At 46.4% G+C, this 19,921-nt stretch overlaps 1 protein-coding gene across 1 annotated transcript in view; it reads right to left on the bottom strand.

Annotated features, from left to right (window-relative positions):
• The window catches only part of LOC103803097 (collagen alpha-1(V) chain-like), a 146,386-nt gene that overhangs the window by 105,177 nt on the left and 21,288 nt on the right, over window positions 1–19,921 (bottom strand). The window contains 3 exon segments of the mRNA XM_009075634.1: window positions 201–363; window positions 963–1,176; window positions 7,081–7,248. Coding sequence (XP_009073882.1) covers window positions 201–363; window positions 963–1,176; window positions 7,081–7,248 — 545 coding nt within the window.

Consider the following 19,921-nt stretch of genomic DNA (forward strand, 5'->3'; position numbering starts at 1 on the left):
TAAATTTAGGTTATATATTCTATATATTTTATAGATATTAGTTTATATATTATATAAGCCTATTAAATTCTACAACAGAGTTCTACTATGCAAAAATCCAGTGCAAGCTTCAAAAAATGAGCTGTAAATCTCTCAACACCTAGAACTCAGCTCATCATCTCTGTGGATCATCTCCAGAGCTCTTCCTTGCCACAACTCACCTCAAAGACTTCCTCATCCAATATCCTTGTTCCAAACACGATGATGCCATTGACATCAATGATGGGATGGTCACTTCGGTCCAAGAACTTGGTGATCTTCTTTTTACAGTCCAAAATCAAGGTGACATTTTTCTTCTGCACACTGATGGCTACTCTGTGCCACCTGGAAGAACACAAGCCACAAATGTGTTAAAACAGTGCCTTAAGCTTTCCAGAACAACCTAATGATTTTAGAACTGTGAAAGTTCATAAACTGATACTGTGCAAAGCTTTGTGAAAATCTTCCTTGGGCAGCTAACGATTTCATTGGAAACAAAAAGGTTGGTTGACAGGTGATGCCACTCATTTTTCATCCCTCTAAAACAGGGAGGAGAGTGCCAGTTCTGACTTCAACAAGTGGCAGAGATAAGAACCACAGGGATGACTTTCTGGCTATTCCCTTTTTCCACCCTCCTTAACATCCTGCAAAAGTCTCAGCATGGATTTTTGCAAGACAAACTCATTTCTTAAGGCCCTTTGCAGCAAGAGTCAATGTTCCTATCCCCACAAGTGTCAGACAGTGGCACTGACTGGTCAGTCACCTTTTTTTGTTGAGTATTGACCCAGTATTGAGTCACCAAAGGCCAAAATGAAAGACTGGGACACTTGGCAGCAATCAGAGGTGTGTAAATACATTTATAGCCTATTTCACACAATGTTCAACATGCTGATATGGATATAAACAATGAACTGTTTTGCCTTTGTGCACAAAATGTCACTTACTTGCCATCTGCTAGGTTAATGCCTCTAAAGAGAGGATAGTCTTCTGGGCCTGGCTTTCCTGTATGGTCTTCATACAGGAATACAGGAGATCTACCCAACTCCACACCAATTTGCTGGATCCCTTGCTCATTGTAAATTGAGATCAAGAAGGACTGACCTCCTTTCTTCGCTTTTACAGTGGTTAGAATGGAGAAGTCCTCTGGGAATGGGGAAGCTGAAGTGGAAAAGCAAAGAGGTTAGGCAGGTTCCCTTGAAAATTAATCCCTACAGAAACAGTTGTGATGTCTAATAACCCATGGGGAAACCTCTGTTTTTTCCCTCCAGATGTGAGGGCATCAGCAACCCTATATAGGGCCAGGTGAAGATGTGGCTTCCCCCCAAAAGCTTATTGAGATACAGGGTTGGAAAGGACTGAATCCCAAAGCAGATTGGACCAGCAAAGCCAGTGTAGAGCAGTGTACCCAAGGGCTGCTCTAATGGCACACTAAGAACCCAAGCACTGATCATCTGAGGATCCTTCATTTATGAGTAGAAAGCCTTTTTCCAGCTGTCAAAGCCAGGAGCCACCCCACACTTGAACTTGCAAGCAAATGATGGCAAAGATGCTACTGCCTTGGAGTGAGCCCACAGTGCTGGGGAAACACAGGTTCTAAAAGAGCTGTTGGTTTAAATCTGTATTATTTGCATCTAACCCTTCCTCAGTGTCCTAGAGCTTTTTAGGAGACAAGACAAAACCTTTCTGTTTCATATGAGGTCTCCAAATGAACTGAAGATGTCAGAGGGACAGAGGAAACGAAGCAGCCTGTGCCAGGTAGGCACACACAACATTAAAGGGGTTTATTTAAGGGAGTAGGGAATTGCATCAGGTTTTGTCTGTTCCAGATGAGAACAGAGGGTTTCCATGGTTTTGGCTTTCAGGGTTGGTGCAGACAGAAAACATCTGAAAACAGAACTAAATCTGGCAATCAGTAGGAGATGCTAATTTGTGAGCTTCACCCTGTGCAGGCTACAACTCCTCCATGTGGGTTTCTCTGCCATTCAGCCTGAACAGATGAGCCCAAAGTGAAAAGCCTGGATGCACATCCCAAAGAGAGTATCTTAAAAAGCACCAGAATCAATAACAAAGAACATTTTCTTCATCAAACCATTATTGCAGGTGGCATTAGTAGCACAGAGAGTACCCACAGGGCACACACCACCTCCTCAGGTGCTTGGAGCTTGCAGGGAATCCTTCCTTCAAGGTCCAGGCTTTCCAGAACAAGGATTGCATTGTACCTCTGCATATCTGCTTGAGAAATCTTAAACCACAGCAGGGCAGAGCAAAGTGGGGCAGCCCCAGCACGGGGTGTGTGCTGGGCCCAGTGACATGTGTGGCAGCTGGTGGCACTCAGGGAGGGAGCACAATGAGGCACTTTCAACTGCAGATGCAGAGCCATAGAGACCACAAATCCCATCGAGCTCAGAGTGCCCATAAGCTTCACATTGATTTTCTTCACCCCTTTAAGGCTTTCCTTAGATAGTATCCCAGGGTGGCATGAGGGATTTTGACTTAGGGAAGGGATGACGAACGTGGCAGTGGGGAATTCTTCCAACCATGGCAAAGCAATGAGTTCAGATAGGCCATGAGCTCTTCTCTTCTGCTTGGGAGTTGCTCTAACTTTTATGAACAGATCAATGTTGTAAATGCATCTAGTTCCTAGCACAAGGCAGTGCAGGAGGCAGGAGTAGCCTGGGTTGCATCAACACTGCATTGGCTACAGTGCAGAGAGAACCCCGTGGGGGCTAACTGAGGATACCTCCAGAGACAAACACTTTGCACCAAGTGACTATCCCTCACCTTGGGCAAATAATCTTTGGAAAGCAGAATTCTGCAGAGAGGACTCCCAGTCAGTAATTAAATGCCATGATTATAGCCTGATTTCCCCCCAGGACACAGCCCCAGCTCTTTGGCAACTGCAGCATCCGATTTTTGTGCCTCCCTGAGGATGCAGTGAGCTTTATCTCCCTCCTGCTGTACACAAATCCTCCTGTAGCACTGAATCAAGACCATACGCCTTCCTGGTTCCAATTACAGCCTACAGTTTTGGGCCTTTTATGTAAAATAGTTCATGGCCAAAATTTCATTATGAAGCCACAATACAGTACCTTTCAACTTGGCCAAGCTGCCAACTCATTAAAAAGCTGCTTTTAATTTTTTTTGCATGATTATTAAAATGTCTCCATGGTGATGGGAGTTTCTCAACCCAAATAATCATAATGGATGAATTATAGCTGACATTACACTGTTACTGCTCTGCTGTCCTGGCAAAATAACAATGCCTTCACTGTCAGAGCTAGAAATGACCCAGGCTAGGGAATGATGTATGCAAACACATCCACACAGACAGCAATACTAATAAATACAGCAGAATAAATATAGGAAGCACAGAGAAATTGACCCAAATCTCCTTAAAGACAATGGAGACACCATTTCAACAAAGGGCTTGGGATGTAGCTCTCAGATTTGATACACTCTTCAAACGAGCTCATGCTGAGAGATGTTGCACATCCATCACTTAATGGCACTGCACCAGTGTCGACTTTGGCTTGGCATCCTTCTTCCACCCCATGGCCAAACCCTTTCCAACTCACTCCATGGAACCTCCTGCAAAGCAGCAACAAGGGGGGAAAACCCCAATTCTGCAGTTGGAGCCATGGAAAAAGCTGAAGGAGGTTCAAGGTGGGCACAGACCCCTCTACCTCAGGAGCTTCTCAATGCCATTAGCTTCACTGGATGCATCTGTGGAATTCTCCAATATATAAACCAGTGGAGTCAGGCTGAGTCTCTTCTTTCTTGACACCATGATCAGGGATTAAAGTAGCAACAAGGGGGGAAAAACCCCCAGTTCTGCAGTTGGAGACATGGAAAAAGCTGGAGAAGGTTCAAGGTGGGCACAGATCCCTCTACCTCTCAATGCCATTAGCTTCACTAGTGCTTTAGTTGGAACTCTCCAATATATAAACCAGTGGAGCCAGACTGAGTCTCTTCTTGAGCACCATGACCAGGGATTAAAGGTTTTTGTGCAATCTCATGGTCTTCAAAATAGGGTTAGCTGGGACCTCATTCCTAACCCAGGTGTATCCAAACACAGCCTAAAATAAAGAGCCCAGCTGCTAGTCTAGGAAGGGCAGGAAAGTTTTAGCTGCTTGATAGCAAAAACTCAGTGAAAACAATGAGCTGATCCAGTTCTGACACACACATGCACCAAGTGAGGTGTCATTTCCAGCGCCTTTCCAGTTGTCCTTTTCAAAGGAAAACAGCTCTTCAACAGTTTCACCAACTTCTGGCCTTTTCCTCCATCTGAGAAGACTCAATTTTGGAATGACTTCTTTCCCTCAGAGATGACTGTTCAAGCTATAATAGACATTTTTGGGAATGCAAATGCCAATTGGGGATGTGATTGAATAATGCAAATAACATTTGGTTGGCTGCCACTGAAACCTTTGCCTTCCTTGCCTCTGCTGGAAGTGCCCAGTTTTTTTGCTGGGAAGCAGAACTTATTTAGGAAACAAGGACAAAAAGCATCTCAGCAGATTTTTCTCACTCTTGTGATCTTGAAAAAACAAGCAAGTTTATATATATATATATACACATATCTTGCTTTGCTGGCTGTGGCAGCAGAATGCAAAGCCCATAAAATTACCATCTTAGAAACACACTGACTTCTAATTAGTGCAAAATATTATGTACAGAGCACATGTGCCAAGTTGTCTATAGCAGAGATGGAAGTTGCACTCCAACCCACCCTCCTGGTGATGTGAATTCACTAAACCCACATTTCCCCTGGTACGTTGCACTGCAATTACTTGGTTATCTTTATCTCCCCTCTCATTCATTTGGTGGAATGAGCTGAAGTCACATCTAGTTGTGGAGATGTACTGAGAAAATAGCTGTTGACCTGCTGGAAAACTTGGAGGTTCTTAATTTTTTTCTTCCCTATTTCCTTACCAAACAGCAGAGAAGACTCAACGACACTGGAAGCTTCTGGAGAGGGGCTGAGTTGCTTCAATCACCACATGGTTGTGCTGGTGATGCCATGATTGAAAAGTTGCTTGATGACACCAAGGAAACACCATCCAGATCTTCTCACCCAAGGACGAAGTAGATGCAAACTCAAGGAGGGCATACAAGTAGTAAGGTGGGACCAGAGTTGCTTACAATGCTGAGTTGTCTCCTGTGACCATGATTTAGTTCTCTGTTCTGTCTTGTGTTAACCTCTGTCAGAACTGGGATTGATCCATTCTCCTTGTTCTATTCATCAGCCAGAAAACTCCATCCTTGGTTTCACCAGTGTTTTTTGGTTTCCATAACAAAGATGATCAAGCAAGAGTTCACAGTGGCTACAGAAACTACTGGAAAGCTCTCAAATCCACCGCAATGGATTATTCCAAACTGCAACCATTTCCTACAAACACGTTTGAGACACTAATTGGGCCAAAAGCTCAAGTCATTTCAGATAGATGACATGAAGGGACATGAAGGCACAGCCTGGCAGGAGGTGCAGTTGGGCACACAACGATATTATCTGTAGTCAGAAAGGACTGTCCTGCCCTGAGCAGCAATAAAGACAAATATAGGCTCTGGTTGGCCTTTCTGCAGACATTTAAACAGGGCTTTAGGCAAAATTGAGCAGCTCTTTTGCTAAAGGTTGGCCATGACAGGCTACCAGGCTGTCAAACACAGCTGCTCTCATCTTCATGTCAGGCTCAGCTTGTGTGCAAAGACACAGGGGCTGCTCCTGCTCACCATGGATTAAATATAATTCACCTGCTTGTTGTCATAGCAGGATAATAATGAAGTCTGAAAATAACCTGAGTGGTAACACATGCAAGGAAGGAAGTACAGGAGTGGAGGATGGAAGTGCTTTTCAGTCCAGCCTCAAAGTCTTCTAGAGGAGGCCACAAAGTTGCTAAGAGGACTGGAGCATCTCCCCCATGAGGACAGGCTGAGGGAGTTGGGGCTGTTCAGCCTGGAGAAGAAAAGGTTGTGTGGAGACCTCAGAGTAACCTGCCAGGATGATCTCTAAGGTCCATTCCAACCTGTTAGCATTCTATGATTTGGGCCACTGACAGGCTGGGGCTGAAAGCTACAGCTTGGTAGTGAAAAGCATTGCTAATGGCACAGCACATCAGCTCTGCCTTAGCCAAGACATTCATTCCCTCACCAACACTGATGGAGAACTTCTGTGTCTGCTCTGCTTAAATCATCCCCTGCCTCACAGAGGAGTTTCAGGCAGTGCCTTTCTGCATCTCTGCTAAACCTGCCTCAGAAAAGTCACTTTTCTAACCAAATTGAAGTCCTGCCATGCTGCTCCCAGCATCCCAGCACTCCTCCTTGGGAACCAGGGATACAGCAGTGCTCCTGTATGGCTTGGGAAGGAAGACTTCTGCTGGTGACTGTGCAAGATTCCAACTCCCTCACAGTGAGTAGTTTAAGTTCATAATGTGTCCAGTCTTTTACCAACACATCTTGTTCTACTGGAGTGATTATCCCTTGGCCTGAGAAGTTAGACTCCAGTGCATCCTCAGTGAGGAATAGTCAGTCAGTAACCCACGTACTCTTCAAGGGCTTTGTGAACTCCTACATCTTAGTGGCTTCCTCATCTTCAAACAGCTTCTCCTGGGCCATCTGGGGGGCAGTGTGTTATTTTTCTCTGGTGATTATTTGTGTTCTGAGACACACCACAGCCACAGAAGAAGACCCCACTGTGCTTGGCACTCCCCAACGACACAACAAAACACACTGTGTTCCTTTGCATCCTCCAAGCTTCTCTTCCCAGCTGGATTTCATGGTGTGATAATGAGAGAGGAGAAACTTTCCAAGCTGGGAGGGAACAGATGTAGGCACTGGCCACATCTTCTGCAGGGAAACTCCTCACCATGGGCAAATGCAATGATAAAAGTACAACTACTACAATGGGATTTGATGGTTGGAAGTTTGCAGCCCCCTGAGAGAGTAGAATCCCTGCCAGGAGAGCATGAAACACACTTGGAAAATGAAGGAATTCTGCAGTTCCCTGTAGAATCTGAGAAAAGGATCAGGCATTTCCATACAACAAACCAAAAGCTGTGCACTCACCAGGATACAGCTGCTTTGTTGGGGCACTAAGCTGAGCATCTTTTGTTACTCTATAAGCAACATCTGCTTCTTTTGAAGATCTTCTGCTTGTGCAAAACCCTGTTGTTTTTGTTATACCATCAGGTAGATTATGAAAATCTAATACCTTCAAGAGGTCTGCAGGTTCAGCTGGAAGGAGAGAAGGAGAAAAAGAGGAATTAGCAGGCAACAGGACTGGCACTTGCTCAGATCCAAACCAATCTTAGGCTGCAACACACAAATCAATCATCACAATCTTAAACCCAGATGAAATACACTTTCAATACATCTGAAAATCCAATGTTAACACCAGCTTCAAAGCTGGGGCTCTGCACTGCTGGTCAAAGACACTGATTCAGTGCAGGGAGGTGCAGCTGAGCAGCTGTCTGCACCAGGGCAGAAAGGGGAATCTGCTATCTAATTAGCTACAGTAGTTGTATTTCCCTAGATGTCTTCACCCAGTCTCCATCAGTCAAGTACATCCTGAAGATTAACCATTAGCCAGGAAATTCATGAGCTGAGAGAAAGGTTTTAAATCAACAAGTCATCAGGAGGTTGATAGAAACCTTTCCATTCTTTTTCCTTAAGTTGATTGAGCCAAAAAGGTATTTGGAAGCAAACACCTGAACAGGTTGCCCTGAATGATTACACACAGAGCATAAAGAACAACCACATGGAAACTAACACTAGCTGGGACAACAGGTAAACCCACAAGCCATGGGATTTGAATTTGGGGTGAAGCAGCATCCCAGCATGGTGCTTTGGTGCTGGTGGGTTGGTCCTGCTGCCTGCAGGTTTGTCCAGTCCCTCTCAGGGTTTGTACATGGCATCTAACCCCCTCTAGGGTGAAACAAGGTGACACAGGGCAGGGATGCAGCACAACTCTACCTCAGACAGCCAAATTCCCCCTCTAACCCAGGCAATTCCCAAATTTTTTCCTCCCTCACCATGACACTGGGAGTTCTGCACAAACACCAGCACAGAGACTTGTAGCTGGATGGCCAAAGATCCACATGTGCTTCACAGAAGAGGAAAAAAAAGGAAGCATTTTGACTAATGACATGAAGCAAAAGGTTCCTTTCCTCAACAGCTCTCCTCAGCCACATCCCATCAGACTCATATCCCAAGGCTCTACTTAATGAGGAGTCCTTGTCTGACACTGTGCTCCCCACAGCAGCAGCCAGAGCTGCTTCACCTCCAGATGTTCAGGTCTCTAGAACATCAATTAAGTGAGGCAAGTGATACGTCTCATTAACTTCCTAATCTGGTCTTGCTCATGTCAGCAGAGCTGAAGCCTCCAAAAGCAGAATAACCAGATCTGACTTTAAACCCTTCAAAGAATTGATTTGGAATTTAGACTTGATAGTTAAACCAAAATGCTGTCAGAAACATGAACCACTCAACTCAACCCCCACCAGTGGTCAAAGCTAATTGGCCTGTGCTGGTTTTGGCTGGGGGAGAGTTCAGTTTCTTCAGAGTAGCTGATATGGAGCTACCTTTGGGCTTTGTGCTGAAAACAGTGCTGATAACAGAGATGTTTTCATTAAACAGAACTTACACAGACTCAAAGGCTTTGCTGGTCCTCACTCACCCACCCCAGAGGAGGCTATGGGGATACAAGGAGTTAGAAGGGGACATAGCTAGGACAGCTAACTCCCGCTGTCCGAGGGGTTATTCCATGCCCTATGGCATCATGTTCAACATATAAAGCTGGAAGGAGGAAGAAGAGGGGATGATTGGAGTGATGGTATTTGTCTTCCCAAGTCACTTTTTACCATGGCTGAACACCTCTTGCCCATGGGAAGTGGGGAAGAATTCCTTGCTTTGCTTTCCTTATTAAACTGCCTTTATCTCCATGATTTCCCCCTACTTCCACTCTTCCAATTCCCTCCCCCATCCCACCTGGCTGAATCCATAGGGAAGGGCTGCACCACATCCATCAGCACTGGACACAGACAACCCAGCAGTGGAAAGAAACAGCACGAACAGATCTTTTAAAATCTCCCAAAGTTTTGGTTACCAAGAAGTTCAGCCTAATATTTGCATGGAAAATTCATGTACATTGTTAGGCACTTCTTAAAAGTTTCCAGAATCCTGAGAAATTGGGCCTTCAATGAGAGATTACAAACATATGGCAAATCCAAGCCAGCACTGCAGATAATAAAGCAGCTGAGGCAGCCTGGCCTGAGCAGCACACAGCTGGAATATTTCCTCATCTCTCCTTCTTGGTAGCCAGTGGATGGATGACACATTTGTCTCTGCTGTCCTTGCCACAGTGCTGTATTTCACACAGAAATATCTACATCCATACAGCCCAAGTTAGGGTTAAGCAACTAAAATGACAGTAAAACTCTTCCAGTCACATCCCTGTGCTCCAAGAGACTCAGATCAGCCACAGCAACTAAGCTGCCTCCAACATTGATTTAGGGAGGAGGGGGAAAAAGGCAAAGGCAAGGGAGAGGGGATATGAATTCCAGACTCCTGACATCAGCCAGGTCCCCGTGCAGGGGGTTTGAGCCTTCCTCAGTGTTGCACATCAGCCATCCAGAGGTGCTTGCAGGAACACAAACAGCTGCAGCTGAATCCACAGCCTGGAAGCTCAGCTGCTGTTACCACAAAAACTCTGTGAGCATCCTCTCCTTTGGCAAGGAGAGTCCCTGCAGTGCTTAGAGCAAGGTGATGGGCAGTCAGGAGAACAGAACCTCCTCCAGAAGACACCAGCCATGAGTAAGGAGCAAGTCTGGAGCTTCAACCCCTGCTCAGAGCCCTCTGAGCAATCCCAACCCATCAGCAGGGCCCTGGAGCAGCACTTCTCACTCCTACAGGATGATTCAAGCACCTGCCTGAGTCCCTGCACTGCTGGGAGCCTCCAAACACACCTGCAATTAGTTCATCTTCTTTTCCAAGGAAAATCCTCTATACCTCCATAACTCTGATGGATTAGGTCAAAGCAAGATATCAAAGCAGAAAACCAGTCTGGATCCTGCCCAAACAAACTGCAAACCACACAGGTAACCAGTGGGAGAGGGAACAACCTCTGTTCAGAGGTGCAGGTGTGTCTCACCTCTGCTTGCTCCTGGAAAGCAAAGAGGAGGTGAGGAGGCAGCTGAAGATCTACAGACCACTCATGCTGCACTTCATCACTAAGAGCATCACTTGAGTAGGACTTGAGTAGCAGGAAAATCCCCAGCTCTTCCCAGAGAGCTGAGCTGCACACAGGAACAGCTCTCACTCCTGCCCAGCTGAGCATTTTGTTTCCCCCTTGATTTTGCAGCCAAATCTAAACTCAACAATCTCCTGTTAGGAGCTGTGAGGGCATCGTGCACAGAGGGACAGAGACCTGACTGACCAAATTCAGGCTCTACAGGGGATTTCTTACAAGTTTGCACTGGGCTTGGCCTTCATTCAGAGCTGAATTAGCTGCTGCTTTATGAAAGCTTTTTTTTTTCCCTTGGTGTTTTATGAATAACATCACTATGTAGCATCACACAGGAGCATTCTTTCCTCAGGATGCACAGGGCTCCCAAAGAGACCAGCAGCTCAGTCCCTGCTGTGCTGTTGCTTCTCTGAGTACATCCAGTACCCAGAGAAGCAAACCCCAAATGACCAAAATTAGACCAAAATCAGGCCAGAGGCTGCTCCCAAAACCTGCACCCAGCAAAGCACAGCCCTTGAGTAAGACTAATAAAGAGCATTACTTCCCATCTTGTCAGGGGAGAGATGACAGGGCCTAAATATGCTCTGTAAAGCCTAGAGAAAGAATCACAGTGCAGAGTGTCGGAGTATTGGTGTTCTAGGCCAGGTTGGATAGGGCTTGGAACAACCTGGGCTAGTGGGAGATGTTCCTGCCCATAGCAGGGGGTGGAAATGGATGAGCTTTAAGGTCTTTCCAACCCAAAAAATCATTCCATGACTCTCTGAATAACTTGCTGATGAACCAACAGAGGCAGAAGGAGGAATTAAATCCCAATTCCTCTGTGCCTGACCAAGGCTTTAACCACAAGACCAATTTTTCTGCAGTAATCTGATTGCTAATTCTAAAATACCTGTTCAAACTCAAATCAGAGGCTGCTGGGGTCCAGTCTAGAACTTTCCCCTGACCCAGCAGTGGCCAAGAGCCACTTCTTCTCCCTCACATCAATACTAGAGCAAATCAAGAAGGATTCATGAAAAAACTTCATTGAAATAAACTCCCTTGAAATAAAGCCAACACAGGGTGGGTGTGCCCATTCCTTGCCACCCCCACTACAGCCAAACCACCTGCTTGAACTCAGCCGTGGGATGTGGGAGCAGAAATATCCCAAAGAAACTCAAAAGGAAACCAGAGCATCATTAAAATCTGACTGTGAATATTAGAGCACACCAAACACCTCAGCCTGGGGGCAAACTCCATTCCCAACATGTTTCGGTTGTTCATCCTCACCTTTCCTTTCCCTGGCTGCTCTTTAAGACAGAGTTTAAGAGGGAAAGAAGTCTTAAGCCCTGCTGATCCTGCAGGATATGTGCAATAATAAACAGGGATTTTATTGAAATGCCATTACACTTGCCAGTCACAGAGCAGAGGAGGTGACAACCAGCTCTGCCTTAGCAACTGCACTGAAGGTCGCTTAAAGTCTTTCTCCACTCACATCTACCACACAACCATTATAAAAAGGCTCAATAGTTTGATTCCCCATCCTAATTTTTGGGTTCCTCTCCTAATTTTATCCTCCCTGGCCAAAGCATACCCCAGGGAAAACATCCTGCACTCCTGTGAGGGATCACAGGGGCAGCCCAGAAGGGGAGCACACCAATTCCTCCTCCCTTGGCTATTCCCCAGCTTGATGCTTTTAAAAGCAGGATGGGTCAGCAGAAAAATGAGGCATTATTCCCCCCTCCGAAAGAAAAGCCCAACCCAAGAAAATGGAAATTTTGCTACTGAAATACAGTGCCAGATGGACCTGCAGCTTATGTAAGCCACACTGAAAGTGCCACTCCATCCAACACTAGGCAGAAGTCATTCAGCTAAGCCGTATTTATGCCTATAATAATGATTTTTAACACCTGAATTAAAGTTCTTGAAAAGGCCCCAAAGCACTTTAGGATACATAAATCACTTACATGTTACTTGTGAGGATTCATGTTTACAGTGTCTGAAGAATTACCAAATTACAAATAACAAACCTCAAACCAAATCTCCTTTTCAAGCTCTTTAATTAAATCCTTATCCCCAAGGAAATCCACACTATTTAACTGAGCTGGAGGCTGAAGTTGCTGGAGCCTTCAGTGCTGGGGACAGACATTCCCAGTGTTCTCCCAGCTCTTCCCAGGCACCACACACAGCCCATCAGGGTGAACTGGGCAGCACTGGTCAAAAGGCAAACCCATCAAGAAGGGTACAGTCTGGATTCCAATGAATTATAAAGCTTAAATATATTTATTTTCCCAACTATATTCAGTCAGGGTTATATATAGAATCATGGAATGGTTTGGGTTGGAAGGACCTTAAGGATCATCTTGTTCCAGCCCTCTCTCATGGACAGGGTCACCTTCCACCAGCTCAGGTTGCTCTAAATCCCATCCAACCTGGCCTGGAACACTTCCAGGGATGGAGCAGCCACAGCTTCTCTGGGCAACCTGTGCCAGTGCCTCAGCACCTCACAGGGAAGAATTTCTTCTCAGTATCTAATCTAAACCTCTGCTCTCTTTCAGCTATTCCTCCTTGTTCTGCCACTCCAGGACCTTGTAAAGTCTCTCTCCATTTTTCTGATGCCACAGAACATGCCTTCAGCACAGCAGCCGTGGCTGCCCCATCCCTGGAAGTGTTCCAGGCCAGGTTGGATGGGGTTTGAAACAACATGGGCTAGTGGAAGATGTCCCTGCAGGGAGTTGGGTCTAGACAATCTTTAAAGTTCCTTCCAAGCCAAACCATTCTGTGACCATCACTGAACACACTCCTAGAACTCAGACTCAATGACATCTCCTTTCTTCAACTTTTTGCCTTCCAGTTCCCTTCAAAGTGGAACAAAACCTCTCCTCAGCATCCTGAGGCACAGACTGATTGCCCACAGCTGACCTGCTGCTGTTTGACAGCAGTAACTGAGGCATTTGGTGTCTGGAGAAAAGGTCACCACCCTGTCACAGGGACAACCACCCTTCCACATTTGGTTCAGAGCAGCTAAAGGACATCCAAAGACCTTCAGGACATAATGACACAGCACTTAGTCACACTCCAGTTTCTGTGCAATTACTGCCAGAGATTTGAGGTCAGAAGGTGAAGAATGAATAAGCATTTATGTTCCCAGCTCACTCCAGTTGCCCTCTGCAACTTTCATCCAATACATGTCCCATCAGCCTGGGTAGTTGTAGAGTCACAGCAGCAGGGAAGTTTTTCTGGGAAGCAAAGCCTTCCTATAGGGACAAGCAGCATAAACCAAACTTGTCATGTCCCAGCAAACAGTGACAGTAAATAGAGTGAATAAAGATTATTTCAAGTGTATCATCCCCTGGAAAAGAATTTCAAGTCCAACAGAAAGATCAAAAAGAATAATTTTCATGGAAAAAGTGAAGTAGTTCATCTGCCACAATTAACCAACTGGTTCAAAGTGCCTTTTCTCCTGCCCACAGGTCTCTGATGACATCCACACTGGCTGGAGCAGCTTTGTGTGCCCATCCTGCTCTCCTGATCCCTCCAAGTGATCCATGTGTGCTGGCCCTCCACTCCAGCCCCATGGAATACCTGTGCTCAGACATCTGCCAGAGCTTTCCTGGATCTGTAACTACTCATCTTGCTCGAGACCTTAACCAGCAGGAAAGTTTCATACACTTTAAAGGCAAAGAGGATCACTTTGTGCTGCAAAACAACAAGCAGCTGAAAAGAATTCGGTAGATGAAGAAGAGGAAATGTCTCTTTGTGAGGCAAAAGCAGGAGATTAAAAAAAAAAAAGAGAGAGAGGTTGGAGCAGGTGCACTCACACAGCAGCACCACAGAGACTGGGAACAGGAGGAACCAGCACTGACCCTCCAAGCAGCTCTGAGCTTTAATCCCAACCTAGGAATCCCATCCAAGCTCCAGGTCCCTCCAGGAGGGAGCTGAACATCCACACACTGCTGGAGCTGCTGGCAGGGCAATGCACTGGGTGCTCCACTGCCCCATGTGAAAACACACTGCTCCAGAGGGACTTTTTCCCTTGCATCTTCACCAGCTTCAGCTTCCTTAAGTACTTTTCCAAGAGGGTTTATTCTTAGCCCTAAATAAACACTCAATTATTGCTCAGACTGCAGCAAGGCAGGGCAGAGTTTGCAAGGGAAGGATGCCTTTTCCCTGGGCTCTGGGTTTCTCACTCCCCAGGCAGCTGCCCAGAGGGTGACAGGGATGTCTTGGCTTATATTAGGAACAAAATATCAAGGGGTAAAAATCCTTCTGTGCTGAGATCCATAAGAGACACAGATGAGAACTGGAAGCTGCTTTACTTAGTGCTGCATTTTTATGGAGCTGATAGTCTCCAGATCATGTTTGTAGGAGTTCAACAACTACTCCTCATCTAAAGTTTTCACCACAGTTGATCTTGCTGCCACCCTTGGATAAAGGACTAAATGAGGATGGCAGAGCTTAAACTAAAATATAGTGAAAAATAAGACTATAAAGCTCCAGTTGCCATTGCTCCAACATCATTTGGAAAGACTTGACAAAACCTCTTAAATTCCTCAACATCCCAGCAGCCCAATAAACTAAATTGTATATTTGGACAAAGAGAAAAGGCATTTGAAGGCAGAGAATTGAGAAATATGAACTGCAAGCTTGAAGATATGCAAGTTTGTTCCATAGGAAAGGGAACACAGGGAGAAAAAGGGGCAGCTAGGGAAGGGGTCAGAACTCATCTGGTGCACATCAGCTCCTTCCAATAGCTGCTACAGAGCTCTGTCATTCCCACTGCTCCATAGCTGAATGTTTCACCAATGACTCACGGCATCCCCTTAGGGGTTGTTGTTTTTTAAAGCCCAAATAGTCCCAACTGTGAACAAAGAAAACCATTATGCAGAGGCAGATCCGAAACATCCTAAGTAGAATCCCAAAAGGGAAGGAAAGAAGCCCAAAACTGATACTGGAGCAGCTCTGTGAGACTATATCCAATTCAAAGAATTTAATCTTTGTTCCTCTGAGCATAATTTTTGCTTTTTAAATAATCAATCATCTGAGTTTCTAGCAGAGCTTGGTGTGAGCAGCTACCAGTAAGCAAAGAACAAGTTTATCCTCCATGGAATATAATTAAACCAACGCAGTAACTGCTGTGAATGTCAAGCAAAGCTTAAAGCTGCAATGCCCAAAAACCAGACAAATGTTCAGGATTTGAGAGGAAATTCCAGCAAATATCCCATTCATTTTAAAGGACTGAGGATTTGGATTCTCCTCTGGGAGGGAAAGGAAGGATCCATCAGTCCAGGCTGGCTATGAGCTCAGCCAAGAACTGGTGCCGAAGGGTCGGGAGGAGGAGGAGGAGTTTTCTCCTGACATCAGTGCAGATCTGGCCAGGGCATTCCCTGCCCCATGCCAGCGTGGGAGCCAGGGCATGTCCTTCCCAGGCACAGAATGGCCAAGTGACACATCCCTCACCAGGCTACTGCTTCATGACAAGAGCACAGAGAAAAGAGCACCCACAGGGAGATTCTGCCCCTTTCAAGGAGCTGCTGACCCTCAGCACCACAAATCATGGGAAAAGTGCTGAACAGAACTCAGGGCACAGGGAAAGGGAGTGGTGGGGACCCAAAAAGGGCAGGTCTGAGCATGCAAAGCCAACACACAGCATCCTTTTCCCTGCCCATGGGCAGCATTCCACATCCCAGCAGGGATAAGCAGGATTCACACTGGTTTTCACACCAGTTGTCCCCAAGAGAGTGTCCGGGGCACATCTTCCTCCTTCTACTCCTCTGTGAGGCAAACAGCCCCATCCACTGAGCAAAGAGCATGAAGGTTTTTGGGACAGAGCCCAAGTGGAGCCCTGGCAATCCCCCACCCACATCAGAGCTCTGGACAACTGTCCAAGGAGTTCTTAGGAGCTGGTCCTGACAGCAGGGGCAGAGGAATGAGGTCAATCACCAACTCCTTAGTGCCTTCCTTGCCTCTGCTCACACAGGATGCCTCACATACCACCCCTGTCCACGGCCCTGCTGCTCCCATCCTATCCCATCCCAGCCGGCCCCAATCCAGAGGAGTTTCCAATCCCCCCCTCAGCTGGAGCAAGTATTTCTGGGTCGCTGTGACATTTTGGGAAGGTTTCCAGCAGAAGTTTCCTTGCTGGCAGGAGTCTTGCCCTTTAAACAACTAAGGGTGAATGGAGGCTAAAACTTGCAGAGCTATTAAAGCTCCAGACTCACAGACTCAGCAGATCCTCAAAAGGAAACAGTGACAGAGCATGACTCCATCTTCGGAATGATTAACTGAGAGGTCTTAAAGAGAGCTTGGATTTGGGAACAGTGTCTCAAAACCAGCCATAAAGGGATGCAAGTAATGTGCTAAGGAGCAGACACTCTCCACTCCTTCCCTCCTACCCTCAGGCTCTGCTTTCTTTACTCACCAAACCCACTTTAATATCTTTGCAAGGCCCTGCATTGCCTCAGCCCCAAGGGAGCACATGGGGATGGACCAGCAAGAGATGGAAATCACATCCAAGGAGTCTGTCATTCTTCCCAAGTAAAACCTTGGCACACTCTTTTGGAAACAGCTCTGCAGGTGTAGCACTGAGGTTTGCCAGGAGCAGCACTTGTGACAAGGGATGTAGTGATAGGACAAGGGGGAATGGCTCTAACTGGGATTTAGATGAGATAGTAAGAAGAAATTCTTTCCTGTGAGGGTGGTGAGGCTTTTTCCCAGTTTCCCTCCACTGCCATGGGACTCACACCTAAGCCAGGGATTCCTGCACCTCTCACACAGCTGCATCTGAAGGTGGAAAAGCTCAACCTTTTGTCTTTGCTCTAAGGAGTGCCAAGTGTTCCCTGATGATCTGCACTGGACAGAGCAGATACATTTTCAAAGCAATTTGTAACCATCAACCACTTAAAGCTCTGCAAGACTTAATTAGGGTCTGAGCTGGCACAGAACTTTTGCAAACAGCTTTAATGGAGTGCAGAACAGTTCTTCCTGCAAGGAAGCATCAAACTGGCATGGGCATCTCCCAGAGAAGGGGAAACAATCCATGAAGACCTGACACAACATCCTCTTTGTCAGAGCAAGTGTGAGCATCCTCCCTCAGCTGCTGCAGTGCCCTACAGGGCTGCCATCTGCTCCAGCCTGCTGCTCCAGGATGCTGCAGCACATCAGAGGGCACCTTCCTTCCTCCTTTTGGTGTCCAGAACTGCCTGGCATTGAATCAAGAAAATAAGGGCATCACCTTTGGATGAAACCAGGGAGGTACGAATTGAGGTAGTGACCTCCTCCTCATGGCACCTCTCAAATCCTCCCAAACACAAACCTCATAGAAAGAAACAAAACTCAAACAGCTCAACTGGTTTTCCTGCAAGAGCAATTCCTTGTAGTCCTCTGGGTTGTTTTAGATGAGCAACCATGTCCCTGCATCCCAAGGATGGCACTGAGACACAGGATGGGAACTGCATCAGGCAGGCTGGAGCCATCCTCTGCAGACATAGAGTCATGCCCTCCACCCAGGGAGCCCCAGCCCATCCATGTGGGATGCTGACAGGCATCCAGCAGCCTACGTGCATGGCAGAGCAGTCTGGGAACAGAATGAGCCATGCTCAGGGCTTTTTCTCCCTCCTCCTCCTCCTCCCATGCTAGTGGAAACACAGCAGAATGCACCAGGACACATGTAAGCAGCTCACATCCGTGTAGGATGGCCAATGCCACGTCTCTTCTTGGCACTTATGGGATCCCAGAATGGTTTGGGTTGGAAGGGACTATAAAGATCATCTCGTTCCACCCCCTGCCATGGGCAGGGACACCTTCCACTAACCCAGGTTGCTCCAAGCCCCATCCAACCTGGCCTGGAACACTTTCAGGGATGGAGCAGCCACAGTTTTCTCTGGGCAACCTGTGCCAGTGCCTCAGCACCCTCAGAGGGAAGGATTTCTTCCCAATATCCAATCTAAATCCACTCTGTCAGTTTGAAGCCATTCTCCCTTGTCCTTCACCACATGCTCTCGTAAACACTCTCTCTCCATCTGTCTTGTAAGTTCCCTTCAGGTAATTCAGGGTTATCAGGTTATTCAGGCCATGCCCATCCCTTTCAAGTTCTGGAGTGATGCTGCAAGATGTTCATTGCCCAACCATGAGCTTAATTAAACACATGAACACAAGCACCTGCATCATTCCAATCATTTCCAGTAAGGCTGAGGATCAGCACTGCAAGGCTGGCACAGCACAGCAGGTACTTCAAAGGGAACCAACCCACCCAGGGCTTCCCTGCAGGGCACTACCTCCCACCCACAGAGGGAATCCAGCTGGGATGCTCCCAGAATGCAGGAATTCCGAAGCTAAAGGCTCCTTTTCATGCCCTGGAGGAGTTTTTCCGTTGTCCATAAAGTTAATGGGACCAAGCATAACTAATTTTGCACTCTAAATATTTTATTGGCTGATTTCAAAGCCCAACACTGAATTACTTCCAGCACTACTGTATATATACCTCAATATTTCCACACAGGCAAAGAAATGGAAAGCCAATTCTCCTTCAGATGTTTCAACCAACCAACTCTTAGCATTTTACTTCGTATCTGATTTTGCTCATCAAAAAACTATAGCCAGAAGGCAAAGTTCAAATTAATATCTGCCTGACTTCATTTCTGCAGCTTCTTCCCAACGTTTGCTCAGCACCATTAGCCCCTAAGTTTATATAACTCAGCTCAAGTGCTGCTTGCAAAGGAGGAAGAGCAGGAGGAAGACTCAGCCCTGAATTAACCACCCACTGCCATGAGTTGGATCCATTCTCAGCCAACACAACCCAAGTAAGAAGCTGTGATGCCCTCAAGGGAATCCTTGGAGCAGGGGGATATTTAGCACTTAAACTACCAGTTTTCTAGTGATTCTTTCAGTTCTAATCCACATTTCTTCAGCAGATCTTGTTCCCAATGAGGTGTTTAAATGGATTTCTTTGTTGACATCACCAGGGAATGGATGTTATTTTACTTTAGGCCAATTGAGGGGTTTTTATGGACCAGTTAGAATGCTATAGAATCTGGTGATGGCCAAACATGCAGAAGAGGCTCATCCAAATACAACAGCTCCTATTCCTTCCTGATTCCCAGTCCCATAGTAAATAAAACACGAGGACAGAGTGTATTTCCCTTCTGCCCAAATTAAGGAATTGGGGGCTTTAATGGTCCTGCATTAAAAGCTCAGGATTCCTCCCACCCACCCCCTGGCTCAGGCAGCACCAACAAGGAGGTTTGTAACCATTAACTGAGCACATCAAGTGGCATTAGGGGAACATGGAGAAACTCCTGTGCAGCCTTGACAGACCTTTGTGATCTCTGACCCTGGGTCATTAGGGGAGAAAGCCAAGCCATTAACCCCCTCAGAGCATCATCTCCATTACAAATAGCTCTCAGGAGCCAAATCAGAGCTAATTACCCAGCACCAACCCCCTCCTACCTGTGATGGGATACAAACCCTCCCAGAGGCAGCAGAGCCACCACCACAAACCACCTCTCACTATAGCTTCAGGAGCTGATGGATTTTTGCTCATCAAGCACCAATATCCCTATAAAATCCTGCTTTCATCTGCTCCAAACCCACAGCTGCCACGATGGTGGTTCATGAGTCACACGAGGACAAGGAGTGATGTGAGAAAATTTGGGTCACAGCTGCAGGAGCATTTCCCCCCCCCCCCCTTTC

The sequence above is a fragment of the Acanthisitta chloris genome, unplaced genomic scaffold, assembly GCF_000695815.1.
Source record: "Acanthisitta chloris isolate BGI_N310 unplaced genomic scaffold, ASM69581v1 scaffold2255, whole genome shotgun sequence".
In the NCBI taxonomy this organism is placed as follows: Eukaryota; Metazoa; Chordata; class Aves; order Passeriformes; family Acanthisittidae; genus Acanthisitta; species Acanthisitta chloris.